At 33.3% G+C, this 23,857-nt stretch overlaps 1 protein-coding gene across 4 annotated transcripts in view; it reads right to left on the reverse strand.

Moving 5' to 3' along the window:
- Positions 1-23,857, reverse strand: part of CADM2 (cell adhesion molecule 2) — a 1,076,345-nt gene that overhangs the window by 162,916 nt on the left and 889,572 nt on the right. For all 4 annotated transcript variants that reach the window (XM_021071359.2, XM_021071361.2, XM_021071360.2 and 1 more), the window contains 2 exons: positions 21,967-22,104; positions 745-915 (listed from right to left, as the gene is read on the reverse strand). In XM_021071359.2, the coding sequence (XP_020927018.1) occupies positions 745-915; positions 21,967-22,104 (309 nt within the window). The remainder of the gene's footprint in view (positions 1-744; positions 916-21,966; positions 22,105-23,857) is intronic.

The following is a 23,857-nucleotide window of genomic DNA, read 5'->3' on the forward strand; positions in this document are numbered from 1 at the left end:
TTTTAGAAGTTGTCTGTGCCTCAGTGGGTTAAGGATCCAGTGTTGTTATTGCAGTGGCTCAGGGTGCTGTTGTGGACCCACTTCGATCCCTGGCCCGGGAACTTTCACCTGCCATGGATATAACCAAAAAAGAAAAAAAAAGTTTAGACTGACGATACTTAAAATACAAGGAGCATTAATTAAAAATAATACTCCAATTTATATTTTCTCTATGAAAAAGTTTAAAAAAAAGTCTGATCCTCCTGATATTTCTATGATCTTTTCACATAACATAATAGGCCCCTGTGTTCATAAAGGCTTAGTGTATTTTTAAAAATAGTGAAAAACATAGTCTAATTTTAAAAGAACAGATGGGAAGCCACATTTTCATATAATAACATTACATTTAGAAAGTTCATCAAGGCTCTTCCAGATTCCCACCCCTCACAGATTCAGCCAAAATCACCTACTTCCTACCAACCTGAAGGTATATTCATACATCAAGGCAACATTTGGAAGATAATTAGGAGCTTTAACCTTTTGATAGCTCCTTTTATTTTTTCTCTTTTCTTTGTCAGGAATGATACTCAGTCAATGACTTCTTTCCTTGGGATGTGGTTAATACTAATGAAGGTAGTTTTACTTCCTTTGGCTGTAGATTTTGTTGCACATTTGCTGAAACTTCAGAAAATTTTGCAATGATTTTGAATATAGATGTAGAGATTCACTGCCAAGATGAAGGGTTAGGGAGTAGTGTTTACTTACAGTGTATTTCTAGCACCTGCATGGCCACCTGAGGGGTGGCATTGAGAGATTCATGGTCCACTCTGCAGATGACTGCCACGCCATCGTCGCTGCGGTCCACTCGGAAGTCCAGTGTGCTGCTGACTGTGAAAGTCTTGCGATTTGCATCTTCTTCTTTCAAATACTTTACATCTGAAAATAAAACATAAATTTTATTTTATTTTATTTTATTTTAACCTTTTATTTTATTTTTTTCTACTGTACAGCATGGTGACCCAAAATATAAATTTTAAAATCCTGGGAAACTCACTTTCAAAATGTAACAGATTTCATTTACTTGAGACGCACTGGGAATGCCTTCTCCCTGTCTTTCTCCAGTTTTAAAAAGCAAATATTTGTTAGTTTAACATTTAATCAATTTCAATTTTAGTAAATAAAATTAAAACTACTTTAGACATAAATTTGAAAAGTTGAATTCAGAAATAAAAGGTCTGGCCACAGACCTTTTATTCCTTTAGTATAAGGTTGTTTTTTTTTTTTTTTAATACTTCATTTGAATAATCAGGCCATTTTACAATGTTGATTTATTTTCTTGAGATTTAAGTTTCACTACTACAAGAAAATCTTAATTCTCTCAACCACCAGCAGAGTTGAGGAGAGCAAATTCAGAACCATCTGGGTATGCCTAAAAGAAATCAGTGTGTTTGAACAACTATTTTAACATGAAAAATATGAGGTGAACATATTTGCTAAAGAATACCTAAGATGAGAAAGTCGTTATCTTTGGTAAAGAAGGAGGACAGTCATCTGAATATTTTAAATATTTAAAAATCTATCTATCTACATATTTGCAGTAAAATTTCTACTGAGATAAATGCTCCTCACTTGGCTGAAGAATTCATTTCAGTCTGAATGAGAATACTTTCCTCAAGATGTTAATTCACTTACTAATATTTAAACTTATTGTCCATGATCCAGATTCATCATGAAATGGTTCACTTAGGGATTATTTTTTTCTCTGTGGAGAAGAGATTTAATATTTTCATTTAATTTGAAGTGTGTCAAGTCTAAAGTAGCTGATAGGAAGAGGGTAATTTTAATGGTTTAGAAATCAAAATGATAGGCTAAAGTTAAGATATCATTTTAACAAGATCTTAAATATAGTTGAGGGAGAAAGCTGTTCTGATTTCTTAATGTTTCATTTCAAATGAACAATGATGTTTTTAGGAAAAAATTCTTCTGCTTAAAATATTGGATTCTAGCATGTATTAATTCATTTATTTTTAAAACACTTAAAATATATTAATGATAAGTTAATATATGTTCAGCTTTGTCATTGTTGTGCTCTATGCAAAGGTTTAACTTTGAAAATAACACCAAATTTTATGTATTTGATGAATATATATTTGCATGGTCCATTGAATTTTACTTATTTTCAAAGTATGACTTTATCTTATTGATTGATTTTAAAAATAAAATAAATATTAGGAAAGAATAAGACTAGGTAAGTGTTCCAGGTCTTATTTTGAAAATACATGTTTATGATTATGTTCACAAATTAGAAAAATAATTATCTAATTAAGATTTTTATCACAAAGCTTTATATAATTTAGGCAGGTTTTTTTTTGTTTGTTTGTTTTTGTTTTTGTCTTTTTGCCATTTCTTGGGCCACTTCCTGCAGCATATGGAGGTTGCCAGGCTAGGGGTCTAACTGGAGCTGTAGATGCCAGCCTATGCCAGAGCCACAGCATCACGGGATCCGAGCCGCGTCTGCAACCTACACCACAGCTCACGGCAATGCCAGATCCTTAACCCACTGAGCAAGGCCAGGGATCGAACCTACAACCTCATGGTTCCTAGTCAGATTGTTAACCACTGCGCCACGATGGCAACTCCAATTTAAGCAGTTTTTAAGAGTAAGACAAATTTCAACATTTGGGAAGGGTGAAAGAGCATGAAAATCTCAACTCTTTCTTTTAACTGTAAATTAATCATACAGGATACAGGGCTTTCCAACAACATGTGTCTTAAGAAATATCTCATTTTTGTTAACCAAAGTCATTTCTGTGATTTTTGCATTTGAGGATTAGATTCAACTTCAGTTAAAAAAATATTAGGGCAAAAGATAGAATGATCTCCTTTCAGTCAAAATATGTCAGGATAATATAGATGTATTTATAGTTCTTTCTATATTTTAAAAAAGTTAGACTCTTTTTATTTTTTATAAAAAGTAGGGCTGCACCCGCGGCATATGGAGGTTCCCAGGCCAGGGGGCGAACAGGAGCTGTAGCCACTGGCCTACACCACAGCTCATGGCAAAGCTGGATCCTCAACCCACTGAGCAAGGCCAGGGATTGAACCTGCATTTCCATGGATCCCAGTCAGATTTGTTTCCACTGAACCATGACGGGAACTCCTTTTTTTTATTTTTTTTTAGACTCTTATTTTTTAATGTTTCATAGATTTATATGAAATGTTGCCTCACTTTTATATTTTATATACTTTCCTATAAATCCATGTCCAATGTTTTTCTGTTCATAGCTCTAAGCAGTAGCAGTGTAAGAAAATTTAGATCTCTTGACAAACTGCATTTATAATTATGTTATACAATATTTGAGAAATTATTCCAAAATATTGCTGCTAATAGTTTAATTTTAATAACAGCTGTGTTTTAAGAATCTACACATCTGCTTCCTTTAGCTGTTTCTTTTACAAAAGTATCATTTAATGCAATATTAATTGGATACATAAAATCTGATAACAATTGTATATAACAAAATTTTAATGAGCATCATTCAAACAAAATAAACAAAAGTATAATTTGTTTCTTTTCATATTAGCTTATGTGACAGCTCATAAAGTTACTAGAAGGCATAAGATGAACAGGAAAAAGCATTGAGAAGAGCCAATCATAATATCTTTCTCCATATTTCATGCTGACCTCTTCCTCCCCAAACAGGAAACAGTATTTAACATTTACTTCCATTTTCATCTCCAGCTTTATAAATGACACATTACCCAGTTACAGAATCAACAGAAATTCTTTATACTGCATAGTTGATTTATTGATTCGACGACGTGTTTTCTTGTTTCATGTCCTGCCTTGTTTTAGAGAGCTTCTATTTTTTTCTTTGTCATGTCACTATATTTTGTACTTTGTGATCTAGTGCAGTGTTTCTTAAAATGGAATCTCCATCTGAATCACCTCTGCATCCTGTTAAAATGCAGATTCTTATTCAATAGTTGTGGGGTGGCATCTGAAAGTCTGTGGCTGGCCCACAGACATATATTGAAGAGCTAGGGTATAATGGATACACTGGGATCAGAGATGATGTAACCAAGGGTGCATAAATATTAGGACTTTCTTTACTGACCTTTCTTTCGCTCTCTCTCTCTCACCATTCCCCATAAGTTCACATTCTACTTTTGTTATTTCAACATATATTGCTTCTTTTTGTTTACATTTTTCAAAATATATATCTCATGCTGTATATAACATGTTGGTGTAATGGCCAGCAAAAGCATATTTAAGAGCAAACATTAAACAGAGGAATTGTAGCATTACTTTCCTTCATAATCCTTGAAGTCATCCCTTTCTTTCTCTAAAGGAGACTGTAGGAACTTAAGCACTTGTCCTTAACATAATTAGAACAGTGGCTGCTTTTGGTGGGTAGTGGTTGCATTTTGTCTCATTATACTATGAGACATACATAGTATGTTTACATTGTGTATGTTGGAAATTTTCTATAATAAAAAATTTATTAAAAAAAATCTGCCTAGGAAAATTCCTCAAGTATTCTTATAAAAAAATTATTTTCCTGAACATTTCTTGCTGAAGTCCCAGTAAAAGTTTTCTATCAGTTATTTATTTTTTTTTGGCCACAGCCACAGCATGCAGAAGTTCCCTGGCCAGGGATCAAACCCAAGTCACAGAAGTGACAATGCTGAATCTTTAACCACTAGTCCTCCAGGGAACTCCATCTATTATTTTCAATGGTATATATTTTATCTTATTGAATCTTTAACCACTAGTCCACCAGGGAACTCCATCTATTATTTTTAATGGTATATATCTTTATCTTATTGTATATATATCTTATTTTATATATATCTTATTATCTTAATAGTGACCTGCTTATATTTGGGATTTGGGATCATTTATCTCACTAAGAACTATGGTACAAAAAAATGTCAAATGTAATTGTAGGTTAAACTCTGAGCCCCTCAAATTAATACCTTAAAAACTTTGCGCCAAGTTGGCTGTGCAACAAAACAAAGGGTAATCTGGATGTTTTTCCTTCCAAATCTTTTCATAAAATATCAAATCTTGGGCAATACCTCCACATCCATCTTTCCATATTTATAATTTTAGATTACCTGCCTTTATATCTGTAGTTTCTAGCTATCTTTGCACTAAACATTTAGAAAGAAAATCCTCTAAAGGGAAGTTCCTTCAGAAGTTCCACAATGATTCTAATCACCTGGAGCAGAATAATTTTAACTTTTGTGATACAATTGCTTTCTACATTTTAGTCAGACCTGAGTTTCCTTTTAATTCATTGCAAAGCCAATATGCCACAAGGCAGGGAATTAGACAGAGCTTTTGCCCGTTTTCCAGTACTTGAAGTACCATACCTTCTCATAATTTGGAGATATCTCTGAGCAATTATTAGCATATTATGTGACTTCTGACCTAATCAAGGCTATAATTCTCTAGCCAAGAGCAAAGCTGTAGGGTCTTCATGTACATCCTAAATATTGATGCTTATATAGAACATGAACTTTGCTATTATTTTCAGAATCCAGATTTGTAAAAATGTTTTTTGGAATCAGATGACTGTTTTGGTAGATTTCAAGAAATTTACACTGAATCCATACCACTGTTATTAATGGTACTTTTATGCTTTGGTACAATTTTTAGTAAGCTGAATGCATGTCCTCTTGCCATATGTAAAAGAACACGTAAGCATTATATGAGATAACTTGGCTTTACTGACAAAAATTTGGAGTGATCCTGTTGAACAACTGGATATGTCATGTAACTACTATTTAAAGGAAGTCCTATAGAAAGGTTCATTTGTGCCATATATTAGAAACTTTCCACAGAAAAGAAAATCGTGGACTTGGAGAATAGACTTGTGGTTGCCAATGCGGAGGGAGTGGGATAGACTGGGAGCTTGGGATTAATAGATGCAGACTATTGACTTTGGAATGGACAAGTAATGAGATCCTGCTGTGTAGCACTGGGAACTATGTCTGGTCACTTATGATGGAGCATGATAATGTGAGAAAAAAGAATGTATACATGTATGTGTAACTGGGCCACCATGCTATACAGTAGAAAATTGACAGAAAACTGTAAACCAGATATAATGGAAAAAAAATTATTATATATATAAAAAATAAGAGAAGTCCTATAGGTCACAATTTCTAAAACTAAATAAATCAGTTTTAAAAGATAACCAATTTACTCATCATTAAAACATTGAAATAAAGGAACTATGGTTAACTCATTCAGTAATTTAGGTGCATATTTTAAAACCAGTTTATGGAGTTCCTGTCATGGTGCAGCGGAAACGAATCCGACTAGGAACCATGAGGTTGTGGGTTCGATTCTTGGCCTTGCTCAGTGGATTAAGGGTCTGTGTTGCCATGAGCTGTGGTGTAGGTTGCTGATGCGGCTTGGATCCCACATTGCTGTGGCTCTGGTGTAGGCCAGTGGCTATAGCTCCGATTAGACCCCTAGCCTGGGACCTCCAGATGCCGCAGGTGTGGCCCTAAAAAGGCAAAAACAAAAAACAAACAAACAAAAAAACAGTTTATCTTAAAGTGAAATGCCAGTACTTTTCTTTTCTTTAGGTTTAGTGTTCAACAGGTATTTTATGAACCATATTTATTTAATTTTCAAGGTAAGTATTTGATTTTATATGTGCTTAAAACTTTCTCCAGACCAAAAATGTTAAGGCCAGGTCTTATATGGTAGAATTTTTAAAGTCTGTTAACCACTTACATTTGTTCACTGGAGAAGATCTCAAAACATGTTACTGTGGTAAATCTCATTATTGCCTGTGAGTGTTCTTTTACACAACTCCAATTTAAAAGGGGTAGACTTTTTGTTGTTGTTGTTTGTTTTGGGTTTTTTCTTTTTTCTTTTCTTTTTTTTTTTTTTTTTTTTTTTGTCCTTTTAGGGCCACTCCTGCAGAATATGGAGATTCCCAGGCTAAGGGTCTAATCCAAGCTGCAGCCATCAGCCTATGCCACAGCCACAACAATCAGGATGCAAGCTGCGTCTGTGACCTACACCACAGCTCATGGCAATGCTGGATCCTTAACCCACTGAGCAAGGCCAGGAATCTAACCTGCAAACTCATGGTTCCTAGTTGGATTCGTTTCTGCTGTGCCACAATGGGAGCTCCTGAAAGGCATAGACTTTCATAAATCCTTTTCTTAAAACTTCGCTTTTTAAAGAGGGTGCCAGTCATAATCCTTTTTTTGTAAAGCTATGGCTCTACCATCAACTAGCAACAAAATAACTGTTTTACTTGACAAGGATTTGACCCAAATCCAGTTCATGTTAATAGATTCTAAAAGCCCAGATGAAAAAAATGTTTATGGATGATTATCACTATCTTTGAATAATCAGTAGCAATATGAATACTACTTATTATTTCTGTACCACTAACATAATGAGCTAGAAATAAATGTTTGTCAGTTCCAAAAAAAGTTTTCCCCTTTCTGATTTACACAGCTTGCTCATGCATTATAAGGTATATCATGCATAACTGATTCATCTTGGGCACTTTGGGCTTAGTTTATACTCTACCAATTGTGCATAAGTATAAAACTCCAAAAGATGTAGGGAGGGTAGCATCTTGCAAATCTAATCCAAGAGCACAATATTTTATTAGAGAATCCTTAATATTTTATATCTAACAGCATTACAGCCCTAAAATCCAAAAATTATATTGATATGTGAAAATATTTGCAATCCTCTACAATATATTCATTCAATGAATTAAATTGATAGTGTCTGGCATAATCAGGCTTACAATTTAATAGTAAACACCTATCTTAAGTAATTTCTTGTATAGCCATCCCTTGCCTGTAAATCATGATGATCTGTAGCATGCGACTCAGCTAGGGGTGATTAAACCTCAAGAGGTACTTGACCCCTCACTGCCTAATTTCCAAGGTGACAAGCAAGAAATTTTATGCCCAAGCAGAACCTATGTAGTTTATAACCTGTTTCAGATTCTCTGTCATATAACTTAATGTGATTTAAAACCTTAAAGAATTCAAAAAAATTGAAATAAAAACACATGCTTGAGCATACACACATGTATACCCACATACACATGCATGTACACACACGTACATCCTACAGTAAGTTCTAGTAAAGCCACAATTTAGCCAGTCTAAGGAGAAAGCTTCATTCATGATGAATAGAAAAAGTGTGCCAAAGGGAGGAAGAACCAGATCACTGAGTGTACTTGTAGACAAAGGAGGTAAGTAACTATGAAGCCAATTAGTGAACTCTACATTCAGGGAAAAATCGTTATGCCTATAAATAGGTTTCCTTGTGCGTCTTTTACTTGGCAATGGTCAGAACCTTACTGTAACCTCTTGTCACTTGAGAGTAGGTTGAGTGAAACTACCACAAGTGATATTAACCACAAATTTAGACATGAGAAGCTAACTTTTACTAGTATCCTTTTCTAAGAAAATATTTTATATTTTGGGCACTATCTCCTTAAGCTGAACCCAAAAGACTAAACCATCTAATAAAATTAAAAAAGAGAACCAAAAAAACACACACAAAAAGACTACACCCTCTGACTAAAATAAATAAATACACACACACACACACACACATTTGACTCTAAGCCTGATGCCTCCTCAGAGTAGTCACTATATTTGTATAGATTATAATGTCTTCTCTTAAAGATTGAAAGATTCATTTTCTATTTAAAAAGGTATTTTATTGCAGGCCTGAAAGATGATAAAAGATGGCAGGAAAAAATTTTAAAAGCTCATCCGTTAGAGTAAACTCTGTGAGAAAATTAAAAAAAAAATCTATATACATTTGAGTAAATTCTACAAGGAGTAGACAAGTGTGAGTCCTTTGAAATACTTTGGGTGATGCAATTTTCTAGTCATCAAACAATTTATTGTATGGAATCCTTTAGAATTCAACACATGTAAGAAAAAAATAGGTTGATGCCCCTCATCAATGTATTGTGAAAATAAGTCATTTGCATCAGCAAAACATCTGTAATGTGAAATTAGCTTTCCAAATAAATCACAATGTTTCTCTCTATCATGTACTACAATAGTTTTGTTGATTATTTTTCAATAGGTTATCTTATTTTTCAAAGAAACATGTCATTTTTGAATTCCAATTACCCAGTAGGACATTCACAAAGTTCAATATAATTCATGTATTCAGAAAATAAAGAATAATTTGGAATTTTAATTTTGTTTCTCTCTTGCTTTTTTACTTTGTTTTTCTTTTTCCTTCCACTATTTTTCTCCTTTATTATCTTTCTTATCTTCCACTCTTAATTTTTATACTCCTGTATGGTTTTTATACCCAGTGCCCGGGACAGTGTCTGGAACACCTCAGATGCTTAATAAGTCTGTTTTAAATTGATTTTAAAAAGTCTATATTCAGTCAGGCACAGCATTCTTTTCCTTCTAATAAGTAGAATCATTGTAAATATGCATACCTTTTGAAGCAGTTGTCAATTTGTCATTGCTTTTCTATGTACTGAATCTCTTATTTAATTCACTTATCATTACCCTAGGAAAATGTGAAGATGTCATTAGTCTAACCTCTGAATAAGTGAGCAGTTTCTGTTTTGGAAGAGTATAAAAGCTAGAGATAGATGACCAAAGATGATTGAATAGACACATTAAATGTAAATAAATAATTTTTATGTGTTGTTATGGATGTTTTTAAATCAGATATACACATACTGATCCCTAGTGCAGCCAACTAGGGATCAGAGTTCAGAGTTCCATGCACCAGAACTTTTTAGATGTGGGATTTCAGATATATTTAACTGTAGATAAAAACTGTAGATTTAAAAAAACAAACAAACAAAAAAACCTGTAGATATATTTAGCTGTAGATAAAAATTAAGGAAAAAAAGTGAATTTAAAAAACAATTAAAATAAAAATACATCAAGCTACTATTTTGTTTTAAATTCCATCCATACATGGTTTTTCCAAATAAAGTTCATAATGAAAAGAGGAAGAACATAATTTAAAAAATGCTTAGAATTACAAGGTTAAAAAATTATCAAATAGTTCCATCTCCTAGAGAGGGAAAAATTAAATAAATTGTGAATATAACATAGTCAAGAGGAGAAATATAGATTTTTTCTTATGAAAGAAATAACAGGACAAGATAGACAAAACAATTTGTAAGGATGAGTAACAGAAGACTATACAAAGATGATATAATAATTTATGGGTCAACATTGTGAAAAGACATAAGTATAAAAAGAAATCAGAGGGGAACTCTTGGAATATCAGGGTAAAGAACTCTGTAAACTGTCCAGTGAAAGAATAAGAATTGGTAAAAATTATTTAAATACACACACACACCTAGGACTCTAAAAATTGTGCTAAGACCATATAGCAAATGAAGAAATAATTATTCAAGAAAATGCATTAAGTCTTAGTAAGACAAAGTGGAGTCTGTGGTACTTATATCATGTTTTGCTCCTTACCTCTACCTCAACTCCAATTTATCATGAGAGAAGTTTGACTCCTGACGAATGTGACCCAAGGATGAGCTTATCCTCCCTGCCAGCTCCCAATCAGAGACTCAGTATTTTCTCAGGAGTGGCAGGTAACCATCATTTTGTATTCCCCTTACTCTTGCTCTTGGTTGAAGATTAAATCCCTAGGGAGTGTAGGTAAGGGCTCTCTTCCTCCACCCAGTCACAACACATAGGACAAGAATACAAGGACCTCCATAGTTCTCACTCAGTTCACTTATGGAGTAGAGGTTTTAAGCCAGAGTGGCAAGCCAAGAAGACCAGAAGCTCCCACCGCTAGCCTGCATCCTGCTTGTAAAGTCGGAGTGAGTGTCATTTCAAAAGAACTAGGGCATACCACTAGTTCAGTGAAAATAGTCCATCCAAGTGACTAAATCCATAAAAAAGCAAACAATAAACTACATGGTGAGATCAGTACCCAGAATTGCTCAATATATTAGCTAAATATTTCATTTTTAACAAAAATTATGAGACATGAAAAGTAACAAGAATATGTAACTCCACTGCGAGGAAAAAAACCACAAACATTTAAAACTTTTAGGAAGAAAGTTCAAATGATTCATCATAAACATTTTCAAAGAACTAGAGTATAAAACATTTCAAGAAGTGAAACAAAGTAATTGTGAACATTAATGAAAAGAAAGTATAAAGGAAGAACCAAATAAAATTTCTGGAATTAAAAAAAATAATAATAGAGGATTTAACAGTGGTTATGAACTAAAAAAGGTACAGCTTAATACTGATTATTCTGAATAATACCAATTATTAATCTGAGGAAAAGGGAGAAAAAAAATAATGAGGATAAATTAACAAAGCTTGGGGAAAAAATGGGAAAGCATTAACTACAACACTTGTGTAATAAGAACACAAGATGAAAGGAGAGAGGAAAAGGAGTGACAAAACATTTGAAGAAAGACTGATGCAAACTTTCTTAACTCAATGAAAAACATTAGTCAACACATCCAAGAAGCTCAATGAACTTTAAGTAGCTTAAATGCAAAATGATGTATATCCAAACATATTATATTAAAAATGACAAAAACAAAGAAAAAAATCAATCTTGAAAGCAGGAAGAGAAAAATAGCTTTTCACAAAGGGACTCCAAAAATATTAAATATTAACAATTGAGTTATCAAAAACAATGGAGACCAGAAAACAGAATGTGAAATGATCAGCCTATATCAATAATAACAGTATGTGTCAATTAATTAGAAAAATGTAACAATTACAAGTATATATACAAACACAAGTATTTTTAAAAATGTATCCAGAGAACAAGAATCAGAAACCACAAAACCTAGCAATACTTTTCCTAGGTATATACCCAAGAGAAATGAAAGCATACTTCTACACAAAATCTTGGACCTAAATTTTCATATCAGAGTTATTCATAATAGCCAAAAAAAGTGTGAAATCCAAAATGTTCATCAACAGATGAATGAATAAATAACATAGAGTAGACGCATACAGTGGAATATTATTCCACAGTTAAAAAGAATGAAGTACTGATTTAGCCATAATACATAAGAATCCTGAACATTGTGCTAAAAAGCTAGTCATAGTAGTCCATATATGGTATGATTTAATGTATATGAAATATCCACAATGGGCAAATTTATAGAGATGGAAAACAGATTATTTATTGCCTAGAGGTAGGGAGAGGATGGGGGAAAATATGGAGTGACCACCAACAGATATGAAATTTGTTTAGGATGATAAAAATGTAAAATTGATCGTGGTAGGCATTACATAATTCTGTGAATTTACTAAAAAACACTGAATTGTATGCTTAAAGTAAATTACATCTCAAAAAAGCTATGTAAAAGTAAATAAAATGGCTAATTTCATGCTTTGCTTTAATTTAGGAGGAGTACTAATAAGTAACTTTGAAGAGTTATTGATTGAAGAGGAAAAAGTGAAGAAAAAGTAAAGACTGGTCACTCTCTTGAAAGATAAAAACTGCATATAATGACTACTTTCAAGAAACAGAGTATTTAGTATTCAAGCTAGTAAATAAAATAGTGGACAAAGAAGAGAGAACTTTATGATCCCACTCTATACTGCTATCGAGAAATCTCAGTAATATAATCTATCTCCATAATTCCCCATTACCAATGCAATTGGAAGAAATATTACGAAGGCATTTAAATACTGCTTCAGTAAGATGTCAATTAGGACATAATATTATGAAAAAATATTTGAATCTAATGACTTTTATTGATCAAAGAATTAAATAATTGTTTCAGAAACATCTGATTCATAAATTTTATAAAATATCCTCCTGAGTCCCAAGAATATCATTTGCTAAAGTTGTTGGGAACAAGAACTTTTCACTACATATCCCACACATGAAAAAATATAAAACTAATGAATGGGAAAGGAATTTTTCTTATTATACAAAGAAGTCATAAGTATCTTTTTGAAATAACCTAAGGAAAATTTGAATAGGGATTGAGTCCCTCCATCAGCAGATGTGAGCTAAAAAGCTAATAAATTTGAATATTTATATTATTATAATCTCAAGATTTCTTATTGGGTGATGATTCCTCAATGACTGAGGTATGCACTTGCTTTAACCCTTAAGTTAAAAACACTGATTAAAAATATGAATGAACAAGGAAAAACATCATTTTGTTGATACAATGCTCATTCTTCAACAAGTGCAATTCAGAGGCTTATATTTATTTATCTCATTATATACATGCTAGAACTTTTCTTTCTATTTCCACAGCACTGAATTTCTGTGGCTAAATATGATAATTTCTAACTTTGAAATTAGTAGAATTATTAATCTAAAATATTTTTTCAAAGTGAGTATGGGTACATTTCATACTTATATTCATCCTTTTAAATTCATTACGTCACTTTTTTTTTTTTCTTTTTTGGCTGCCCCCAAGTCATATGGAAGCTCCAGGGCCTGGGATCAAATCTGAGGGAGATCTGTGACCTATGGCACAGCTGCAGCAACACTGGTTCCTTAGTCCACTGCACTGGCCTGGGGATCAAACTTGGTGCCTCCACAGAGACAAGCCAGATCATTAACCCATAGCACCATGGCAGGAACTCCTCATTATATCATCTTAAATAAGCAATCAGGCAAAATTAAAACACGTGACCACTGAAATAAAAATACCATTTTTCTACATTTCAAAAATAAAGACAAAATAACTTTTGCTTCCAGCTTAGCGGAATAGTAAAGCTGGATTTATCTCTTAGCTGAAAGCAGAAGTTTTTAAGATAGTGAACAGTATAATAATGCACAGTTATAACAGAAGGAAAACAAATGAGAGGAACTCTAAAAATTTGTCCTTGCTTAATGCTTTGAGATATTTTGTAGGCTGTGGTGCCCTCATGCAGAACCTGGCACCCTCCATCAGTAAAGCTGATGGAACTGCGTATCTAAGAAGGACAAAGTAGCTAGAGTTTGCAGGATGGGGTATCAAAAAGGAAAGAGATACACAGCGAGATAACTCCAGATATCTGCAGAGTCCCCCACAGTATTTGGCAAGATAATTATTGATCAGTTTATCTGTGTGAGGAAAGTGAGGCTAGGACAAGAACTATCAAAAAAGATTAGACGAAAGAGTACATGATGCCTACACAGAACTGGGAACAGTGCCTGTTCTAACCAACATGACTGAAAAAAAAAAAAAAACCTGATAATTGGTACCCTGGGCACTCAGAGGATTTCACCTTAGTAATGAGAACTAAGTAATTCTTAGAATAAAAGCTGCTCTGGTCCCATCTAAAAAATTTAAACGAAGCTCTGAAAGGATTAAATTCTAAGTTACTTAACCAGACCAAATCTTAAGAACACTTATAGAAATATGAGAATATTCCGTACCAGAAAGGTAAAATTTACAGTATCAGGAATCCAATCAAAAACTATTCTATATTCAAAGAAGCAGGGAAATGCTATCTATAATGAGATCAATCAATCTATTGAAACTGACCTGGAAATAATACAGCTGAGAGAAGGAAAAGACAAGGTCACTGAAAATGGAAAATTACTTAAAGTACATTCAAAATCTAAAAAATGTGAAATTTATGGAAGTAATTCTTTGTGATCTTGGATTAGGCAAAACTATTTTACACATAATACCAAAGCATGATTCATAAAAGTAAAAATAATAATAATAATAATACAATTAAAAAGTTGGATTTCAATGAAGTAGTACAACCAATTTTAATAATAGTTTGGAAATGTCTTTAAAAATTACATATATATCTACCATATGACCCAATCATTCTGCTCCTAGGCATTTATCCGAGATAAATAAAAGCTCAGGTACATACAAAGACTTATACCCAGGTGTTCATGGTAGATTTTTTGCAAAGACCCCAAATGGATAAATATAAATAGAGATACATACAATAGAACACCAGTTAGCAATAAACAGCAACAACCCTTATACGTGCAACACAGATGAATCTCAGAATATTTATCCTGATAGAAATAAGTCAAAAAAGAAGAGTTCATACTATATGATTTGATTTATACAAAATTCTAGAAAATATAGAGTAATCTATAATGACCTAAAGCAGAAGAGTGGTTTCCTGGGAGTGAGACAGGGAATGGGCAGAGAAGATCAGGAGGAAGGGATTATGAAGGTGTCTGAACAAACTTCCATGGATAATGAATATGTTCATTATTTTGATTGTGGTGATGGTTTCATCACTACATACACTTGTGAAAATATACCAAACTACATACTTAAAATATGTGTAGATTGTTTCTTGTCTATCTCAATAAAGTTGTTTCTAAAAAATCAGTAATTTAATAAAAAAAGTTTCAAAAAATTTTTTGATGATCCTTTACTTTCATCAGCCATTCACATCCAGATGAAACAACTGTTTTCTCTCTTTCCATGAAGATGTCTTATGTCTATGGAGTCTTGAGAGTGTCTTGAAGTAATACATTCAATAGTATTCAGAAAACTCCAAATTGTGTGCGTGCACACACACACACACACACAAACCCCTCACTGGTATTACTCATGCTATTTATTTTTCTTATTTAATATGGGGTTCAGTGTGATCTGATTTAAATAGCAAGGCCACTTTCAAAGTGGTTAAGTTTGAACAAAAGAACACAAAAAATCATTGATTTATGGTGTACACTGTAAGTTTAACACTTTCAACTAATCCTTATATGTGACACAGAAAACTTAGGAAACACAAATATCTCCTTTTTATTCTCTTTAGTGTTTAGCTTCAAAGGACTCACTGTCTCTGTATTATGTTAATATTTCACTCATTTAAATTAAGGTTTTGTGCAACTGACATTAAATGGAGCATTAGGCAAAAACTAGTTTTGTATAATCAGATAGAATGTTTAAATTAAGCATATAATCTACCATTTCTTAAAGCAGATTCCATGGACTTCAATGCAAGAAACATAAAACAAATTTTTGACCAAATGGTCAAAAAACACTGCTACAATGTTAGCCAATGGAATTTTTGCAGTAGTTCTCAGAAATGTTAAAGCACTAAAATACATTTTGATTCAGTTTCAGAAACCCTCCTTCTAAGAGTAGATTCCTGAAAGACACAGGATATTGAATCATTTTCTAAATTTAGTAGATTGAGACCACTTTCCTTTCTTTTTTTGAATATCTATTAATACTTGGCTTACTGGTCTCTAATTCTACAAATTTTCAAAGTATGGGGGGCCTATGGTTGGACAGAAGTACTTAATAAATATTTGGACTTACAGGCATGACATACAGGAATCTTCAATTTTAAACTAGTACTTCAGTTGATTCTAATCTAAGTAGTCTAAAGGCTACCATCTGAGAAACACAACATTCAGAAATGCACTCTTTTGTTTCCAAATGCTGAAAAAAAATTTACTAAGTAGCTTACAGTGAAATTACACTATATTTAGCCACCTTGAAAATGAGCTGCTGCATTATATTAATACGGAAGTGTATGACAATAACCCTGTTCACATAGGGAAATACAGCTAAAGTCAGCTTAAGCTTGATGGTCAAACATTTGAAACAAACCATGTATAATAAGTAAATGACACTTGTAGAATACAGGCAACGCTATTACGTACTGGTAAGCTTAAACGACTCCCAATAAAGGCAGGCTTTGATAGATATGCAGGTTAATACACAGCATGATTCTCGGGGGCAGGAGGAAGTATTGAAAAGACTTCGGTTGGAAGTGTCCTCCTCACATAAAGGGTGATCATTATTTTAAAAACCTAAAACTAAATTGTCATTCACTAGGTGATAATAGACCTTTTATTATCCCTTTCTTAAAATCCCTTTCTTAATCATAATTCACCTAATTCCAAAAACCTGCCAGGCTTAACCTTTAAATTCTCTATAGTTACTTCAACCTCAATTATTGAAGGTTATTCAACCCTAACCAAATCACTCAGGCACCCAGATCGTGCAGCCTTTGACCTTTTTTTGCTCCATCTCTCAGAATCACTCAGCAAGGTCACCTGAAATTTATCTTCTAAGTTCATCCCTTTTTAAAAAATTCCATTTCATCCATTAGTTCAGGGCTTTACTAGCTCATGATTGGAATGTCCTTTAAATAGTGTTCCAGGCTTCAGCTTTCCTCCCAAACCCAAATGCTGGGTCTTGGAATATTCAAGTCCAGTCTTTGCCGGTGGAGGTGAGGGTGACTGTGAGAAATAAATCTTTCTGCCTTTCTGGATCTCAGTTTCCCATTATTGCTGCAGAATAAATTACTATAAGCTTAGTGTCCTTAAGCAATATACATTTATTTTCTCACAATTTCTATGGGTTAGGAGACCAGGTAGGGCTTAGCCCAATCCTCTTCTCAGTGTCACCAGGCTGAATTCAGTGTTGGATGCAGCCATGATTCCCATCTAAGTTTGATGGTCCTCTATAATTAACTCACTGATTGTTGGCAAATTTACTTCCTTGATGCTATATGTCCAAGGTCCCCATTTTCTCACAAGCTATCACAAGCTATCAGCTCCTAGAGGTCACCCGCACTTCTTTGTCACATGGCCCCTACAGGCAGTTCACACATAGCTATTTGCTTACTTCTAGGTCAGGAGGGAAATGTTTGACTCTTCATTCTTTTATAAAGATCTCATCTCATTATCCCAGGCTTCCCTTGATGATGATCTCCCTTTGATGAGCTCAAGAGGGACCCATAAATATATCTGTAAAATCCCTTTTGCCATGTAAGGTAACATGATCAAGGCAATGAAATCACACATATTTACAAGTTCTTCCTACAGTCCAGAGGAAAAGATTATACACAAATGTAGGTCATTGAGGGTTATCACAGAATTCTGCCTAATACACTCATGTAAAAGCTAGTTAGCTGGAAAATCTTAAAGACATTATGATTAACTGCTCAAACCACAAATGACTAAACTTATCTATGGAATGGAAAGTTTATGAAAGTTCTCAGGAAGCTGATAGATTGAGGAAGACAAGGCACATTTTTTCCTATACTAAATGGCAAATATTCAGACTCCCTTGCTACACAGAAGATTAAAAGCTGCAGTGAAACCCCCTGCAGTTTTGAATACAGAGCTGCCCAGAGGCACCAAGGGGATTTCTGAGTCAGACTCATAGGAAGTAAAGGACAGAGTTAGATGAAAACTATGATTGTTCATTCCACCGATTAAAGCATATAGAAGAATATGTCTCACCACTGTCTGCAGAATAAACTCCAAACCCCTAAATCTGGTATAAAGGATCTTCCATGACTTAATTGGTCTCTGCCTTCCTGTTTACCTCTCACGTCTGTGTCACACAGAAAGCTTCAGTTCCATTAAACAATCACGTGCTTTTACTCTGCATAAACAAATGGTTCCTTCCTTTAGAATGCTCTTTCATCTACTTTTACCCACAACCAATCCCTGCATTGTTTAATATCCTTTTATTCATTAACAGATATTTATTCAGCATTCATCAATGAACTGCTGCCTTCTTCACCTCTCCCTCAAAATCTCTGCTTCCTCTTCTGTACAAAAAGCATAGCCAGTTCACTTGTCTTTTACTAAACCTATTAGATCTTATGTTTATATGTACCTTAAAGGAAGAATTCTTTTTTGTTTACATTTCTAGGACAAATTCAAGGATTGTTACAACTTGTCAATCATGGTTTGCTCAAGGTAGTAATAATAGTGATAATAATAAAATCTAAAATAAATTCAGTGATTCCTTATACTGTAAAAATACATATTTGCTCATAAGAAATCCTTGGAGCAGCACTTTGAGGCAAACTTTATAATTCTCATCTGGTAGATTAAAAAACTAAAGTTTAGAGACAGAGGTAAGATTTTTATGTAAATTACTGATAGTTCTCACTGTTATATTCTCTGTGCAAAAGTGGTCCCCAAACAGGAGCCTGACCATCACTCACACATTCAACACACTGCTAAAACTACATGTTCTCACATTCCAACCTAGATCTTCTCAATCAGAAAATTTGGGGTCAGAGCCCTATAGTCTGGGATTTAACAGACCCTGGAGGTGATGATGATGCCTACTGAAGTTTGAGAACCACTGCTCTATGATCTAATATGGAAGCATCCTGGAGAAGAAAATGTGATCCACTAGGACTTTGAAACAACCCTCCCCCAGACCTGGAAATTAAATTCATATATTAGATAATAATAGGGAAAAAGTTGTACATCTTGAAATGTACTCATCTTGAAATCAGAGATCACTTTGAAGGTCCTTATCTCTGTCATATAAATCTGAAACTTAACACAGTGTCAATATGCTGAACTGGCTAAGGCTTAGTTAAAACATAAGGAAAATAATTATTTCCCTTGAGTATAATAACCACTTTGAGATTTAAACATTGTTATACATTCCTCTTTATAGGAAAATATTCCTAATAACTGGTTTTATCACCCCAAAGGAATCTTAAACATCTCCAAGTCAAGGTTCTTGCTTTCTTCATTGGGGTATTCACTCACGGACCATAGAATGCTGTGTCATTGGAACACACTTTAACACTTTCTTATTCAATTGAATTTAATCATGTTTGATTAGCTTATCTTTTCCCATTGCCTTAAACTAGGGATTGTCTTTTTTAAAAGTGTCTAGTGATATTATGGTAAAAAACTGTTACATGATAATAGAAAGTCAAGTTTGGATTTCTGAAAAGACAAAAGTGCAAGATAAGGATGGAGCATTCCTTTCAGTAAGGCCATGTCAGCTGAGGGATTTTAGGTGAACTTTCACTTAGCATACCTTGAGCATAGAAATAATAATGACTGTGCATTCTCTGTGGAGTACTGACCACAGCATATTTTCATGGACACCTATAAAAACAGTTTAGAGCATCCAGGAAGTTCACCATCTAATTGTGATGACAAACTGTATAAACATGCAAAGTAAGGGTTATAAACAAATAGAAGACCATACCAAAAAATGCAAGTAAGGAATAATAAATGTTCTATCAATGGCCGTGCATTGAAGAGCATAGGAAAAAAAGCTTCACTACTTCTAAAGAGAGCACAGTCCATACAATGATTCTGTATACCATTTTGTCTTGATTTTTCATTTGAGTCTTGACTCAGATGATTTTAAATTATGGTGTTTATAAGATCAAAACTTCATGTTTTTACATATAAACAAAAGTCTACTCTCTACCTAGTTTATAAACAAATCTGGCCTTCAGAGTAGAAGCCAAATTTGTCAAAAATTAAGATATCTTATAAAAATATTTTTATGAAAACATGTATTTTTATAAGGCTACTATTTTAAAAACAGTCAATATTAATGACTAGTATATTAGCCTCTGAACTCCTTGAGAATATATTTATTTGAAACACAAATAAAATAGCAAGAAATTAAGAGGAACTGACTCATTAATTATGTCAGAATTCTGAAAAGGGATACATTGTAGGAAATAAAACAATTTAACTGAAGGAGAGTATTTAAGAAGCACATTCTAGCTTAAACCCACCCTTTCACATAGAAAAACATCCACTGCCTGGAGCCTTCTTATAGGCCAAGGAAATCGGATTTTAAACTTATCCTACAGGTTAGGGCTTTCAATCAGAAGTGCTTAAACAGAAAGAGTGGCTGGATCAGATCTTCGTCATAGTAAGATAACTCTGGAAGCAGTGTAGAGGGTCTATTTAGAAAAGCTCTAACCAAGTCCAGACATTTAACACACATACCTAAACCAATATATCCTAAAGGCAGATTTAGAATGGATGTTACAGAACCCTGGCAGAATATAAGAGAAAGTTTAATTTAGCATAGCAATGTGTCTAACTTGTGTCTTGGGTGCTTGTATTTCTCCAAATTTAGACTAACAAAATGTATTTGTTAGAAGTTCTGAAACAAAGCTCATGAATAGGATAAATTACAGATAGGTCCCTATTTGAGAAAAATATATACATAGAGAGAGAGTTATTAAAATAGAAAACAGATAGAATAATTGTATGGATTATAAACCTATAATTTCTTGATAATACATGTAATTCTATCTGTTCTGCCTGCATGACTGGGTAAGGTTCTTGAATTAATTATAAGTTAAAATAATCATAATGATGAGAGATAGCATAAATCTATCTCTTAGAAGATTACCTTGAGAATAAAACATATTACTATATACATAGGTAACACTTTTAACAAGCATCGTAGATGATTCTTATACTTGGGTTTTAATGTGCCTGTAATATCAGGTCCAAGATATTTGTATGTGGGGTAAAAAAATAAATAAATGAATAAATCACTACTTACCTTACTAGCTATTTTCCTTATGAACTTCATACCCCCCAAAAGAGTGTGTGTGTGTGTGTGTGTGTGTGTGTGTGTGTGTGTGTGTGTGTGTTTAGGTGTATGAAGCAAGAGCAGAACTATGCCTAATATTTACATTTCTGTGCATTTTTACCAAAACAAATACATTTTTGCCCTCTGTGTGAACTACTAAAAAACAGATTTATTGATGTTTAGCTAGGTTTAATCTTAGAACTTTGTATTTTCAGAAATAAACAAGTTGAAGAAATAATTTATGGAGTATCTCCATCCATAATCTAAACAACATAGATGAGCTCTAAAATAATCATATATCTTTCCTTAGTGCTTGTTATTGTCAAGCATGAATCTACATGCCTTTTTATTTTTATTTTTGGCCATGCCTCAGCAGTGACCACAGCCTATGCAGTGACAATGACAGATCCTTAATCCACTGTGCCACAAGGAAATTCCCTCTATGTGCTTTTTATTCTATTAACTCATTTAATTCTCCAACTTTCCTTCTGGGTATATATTATTTTAAAACCTGAGTTACATAAGAAAAAAAATGGGGCACACAGAGGTGGTATTAACATACCTGTAAAGTTACCTAATTTAAGGTAAAGCTGATTCAAATTACACTTCGTCAGACTGTGGTTTGAAAAAGAAAATAGAAAAATATGCCATGGATCTAACACTTCACACTAATTTCAGCACATTAATTTTGATTTGGAGACTTTTCCTCATTCCTTACCTTTAATCTCTTTGTCATTTTTGAACCATCTTATATCAGCTGCAGGTTTGCTACCAGATGTTTTACAAGTCAACTGCATCAAGTCTCCCTCCATAACTGGTGATGAAAATCCACTAATTTGAGGCTTCTCAGGAACACCTGAAATTTAAGCACATGAGTGAAAGGAACATTAATCTCTAGAGTTGATTTGTTTTTGTGACTATTACTTTTACAAACAAAGTTAGACTGGGTGTTTAACTGATAATAACTTTAATCAAAAATAATAAACTGCTATATAATAAAATGAATTACTTAAAATGTATAAATTAAATGTACATATACACACACATACATATGTGTAAGTCTATATGCGTATTGTGTGTATTATCCAGAAAACATCTAAAATGCCTTTAGTTTAAAGCAGCTTTTTAAAATGAAATTTTACCTTCAGAAATACTCTTTGTAAATCTTAAAAACAACCATTCAATGTATCTTAAGATTTACCTGTACAGGGATTTAAGAAAGTAGATTGTTTGCATTGAGGGGGAAGAATCTGCAAAGCACATTTCTTCCTTCTTTAGCAAATTGTGATTTAACCAAAATAGCACCTTTTATACCTGATTTCGTAATTCTAAAAGCTTAAAAAGATATTGTTATCCTCTCTGTACTTTGTTCTAGAAAATGCATTTTGGAGTAAGGGATTCATCAATAATTGCAACTATACGTTTCTGATTCTTCCAGAGAATGTTTCTTTATGTCACTTGTATTAGAAATGCAATTGTAGTTTTGTGGAAAATGATATGTATTATTTTTAATGCTAGCCACTTGTTACCTTTTCTAGTCCAAATCATTCAATGAATAAGAACATAACTAATATACAGAGATAGTACATGGGTGATTTAAATAACAACATTGTACATTTTAGAGGCAATAATACTCTGTTGCCATGACAGAGGTTTATTAAAATGTCTTCTAAAAGTATTCAGTAATAAAGGCAGAGTGAAAGCTTCTTGATTGTACTATTTAATTCAATTTGAAAAGAATAAAATGTAAGAATGTTGGAAGGCACTGTAAAAAAATATGAACTAAAGCAACAAGAACAGCAAAGATAAATGACAGATCAACATACTCCCATGAGCTGGCTAGCTTTTTTTATGTGTGTTCACTTTCATATTGCCTTTAAATATATATATATAATATGTTACATTACCATTTAATAAACTGAAGTTAGCAAGCTCCCTATTCTTGGGGTCTCACTTGGCTCTCTATAGAATAGTACATTAACCTGTAATACTATCCTGAAATATTCCATTTAGTGGGTATACTTTGCCCTTAATGGTGAACTTGTGAAATATTTTTATAAATATTCCCAGGGGACGTGCAAAGAAAAATATTTCATATCCTATGTACAAAACCAACTCACTAGCAGGATTAACTTTAATATTCTCACCCAAAAGAACAGCATGTGTTAGTCCGTTTAAATATAATTTTATGCCTTTATCTATCAAAAAAGGAAGGCAAGGTAAGGGTGAAAAAAAATCAATCTTTAAATTCCTCTAACTTGTTCAGTACACAGGTGTGTTTCAATGAACTGCAGCAATTTCAGTTGATTGGGCCACTGACGTCTGTGGAATCACAGAGAGCGCTAAGCTGCAACTTTATTTCCTTAGAATCTCTATGAATGTATTGCTTTTTGGTGTCACTATAACCTTTAGAAAAATGGCCCAATATTTTGAGAATAAAACCACAAGGAATCTACAAACTGCATGCAAAAGCGACATATACTTCATCTAGTATCTAAAAAAAATACAAAGGTAAGAAGCAAGAAGACACATAGAAATGTCAAGGCCATTTAAATACACTAAAATACACAAAGGGGTCATATTTAAAAGCCAAAAGATATTAGGGAAGA

Source organism: Sus scrofa, chromosome 13, assembly GCF_054392235.1.
Source record: "Sus scrofa isolate SSC_HxYL_T2T_F1_AM1 chromosome 13, Sscrofa_HxYL_maternal_Yorkshire_Landrace_v2.0, whole genome shotgun sequence".
In the NCBI taxonomy this organism is placed as follows: Eukaryota; Metazoa; Chordata; class Mammalia; order Artiodactyla; family Suidae; genus Sus; species Sus scrofa.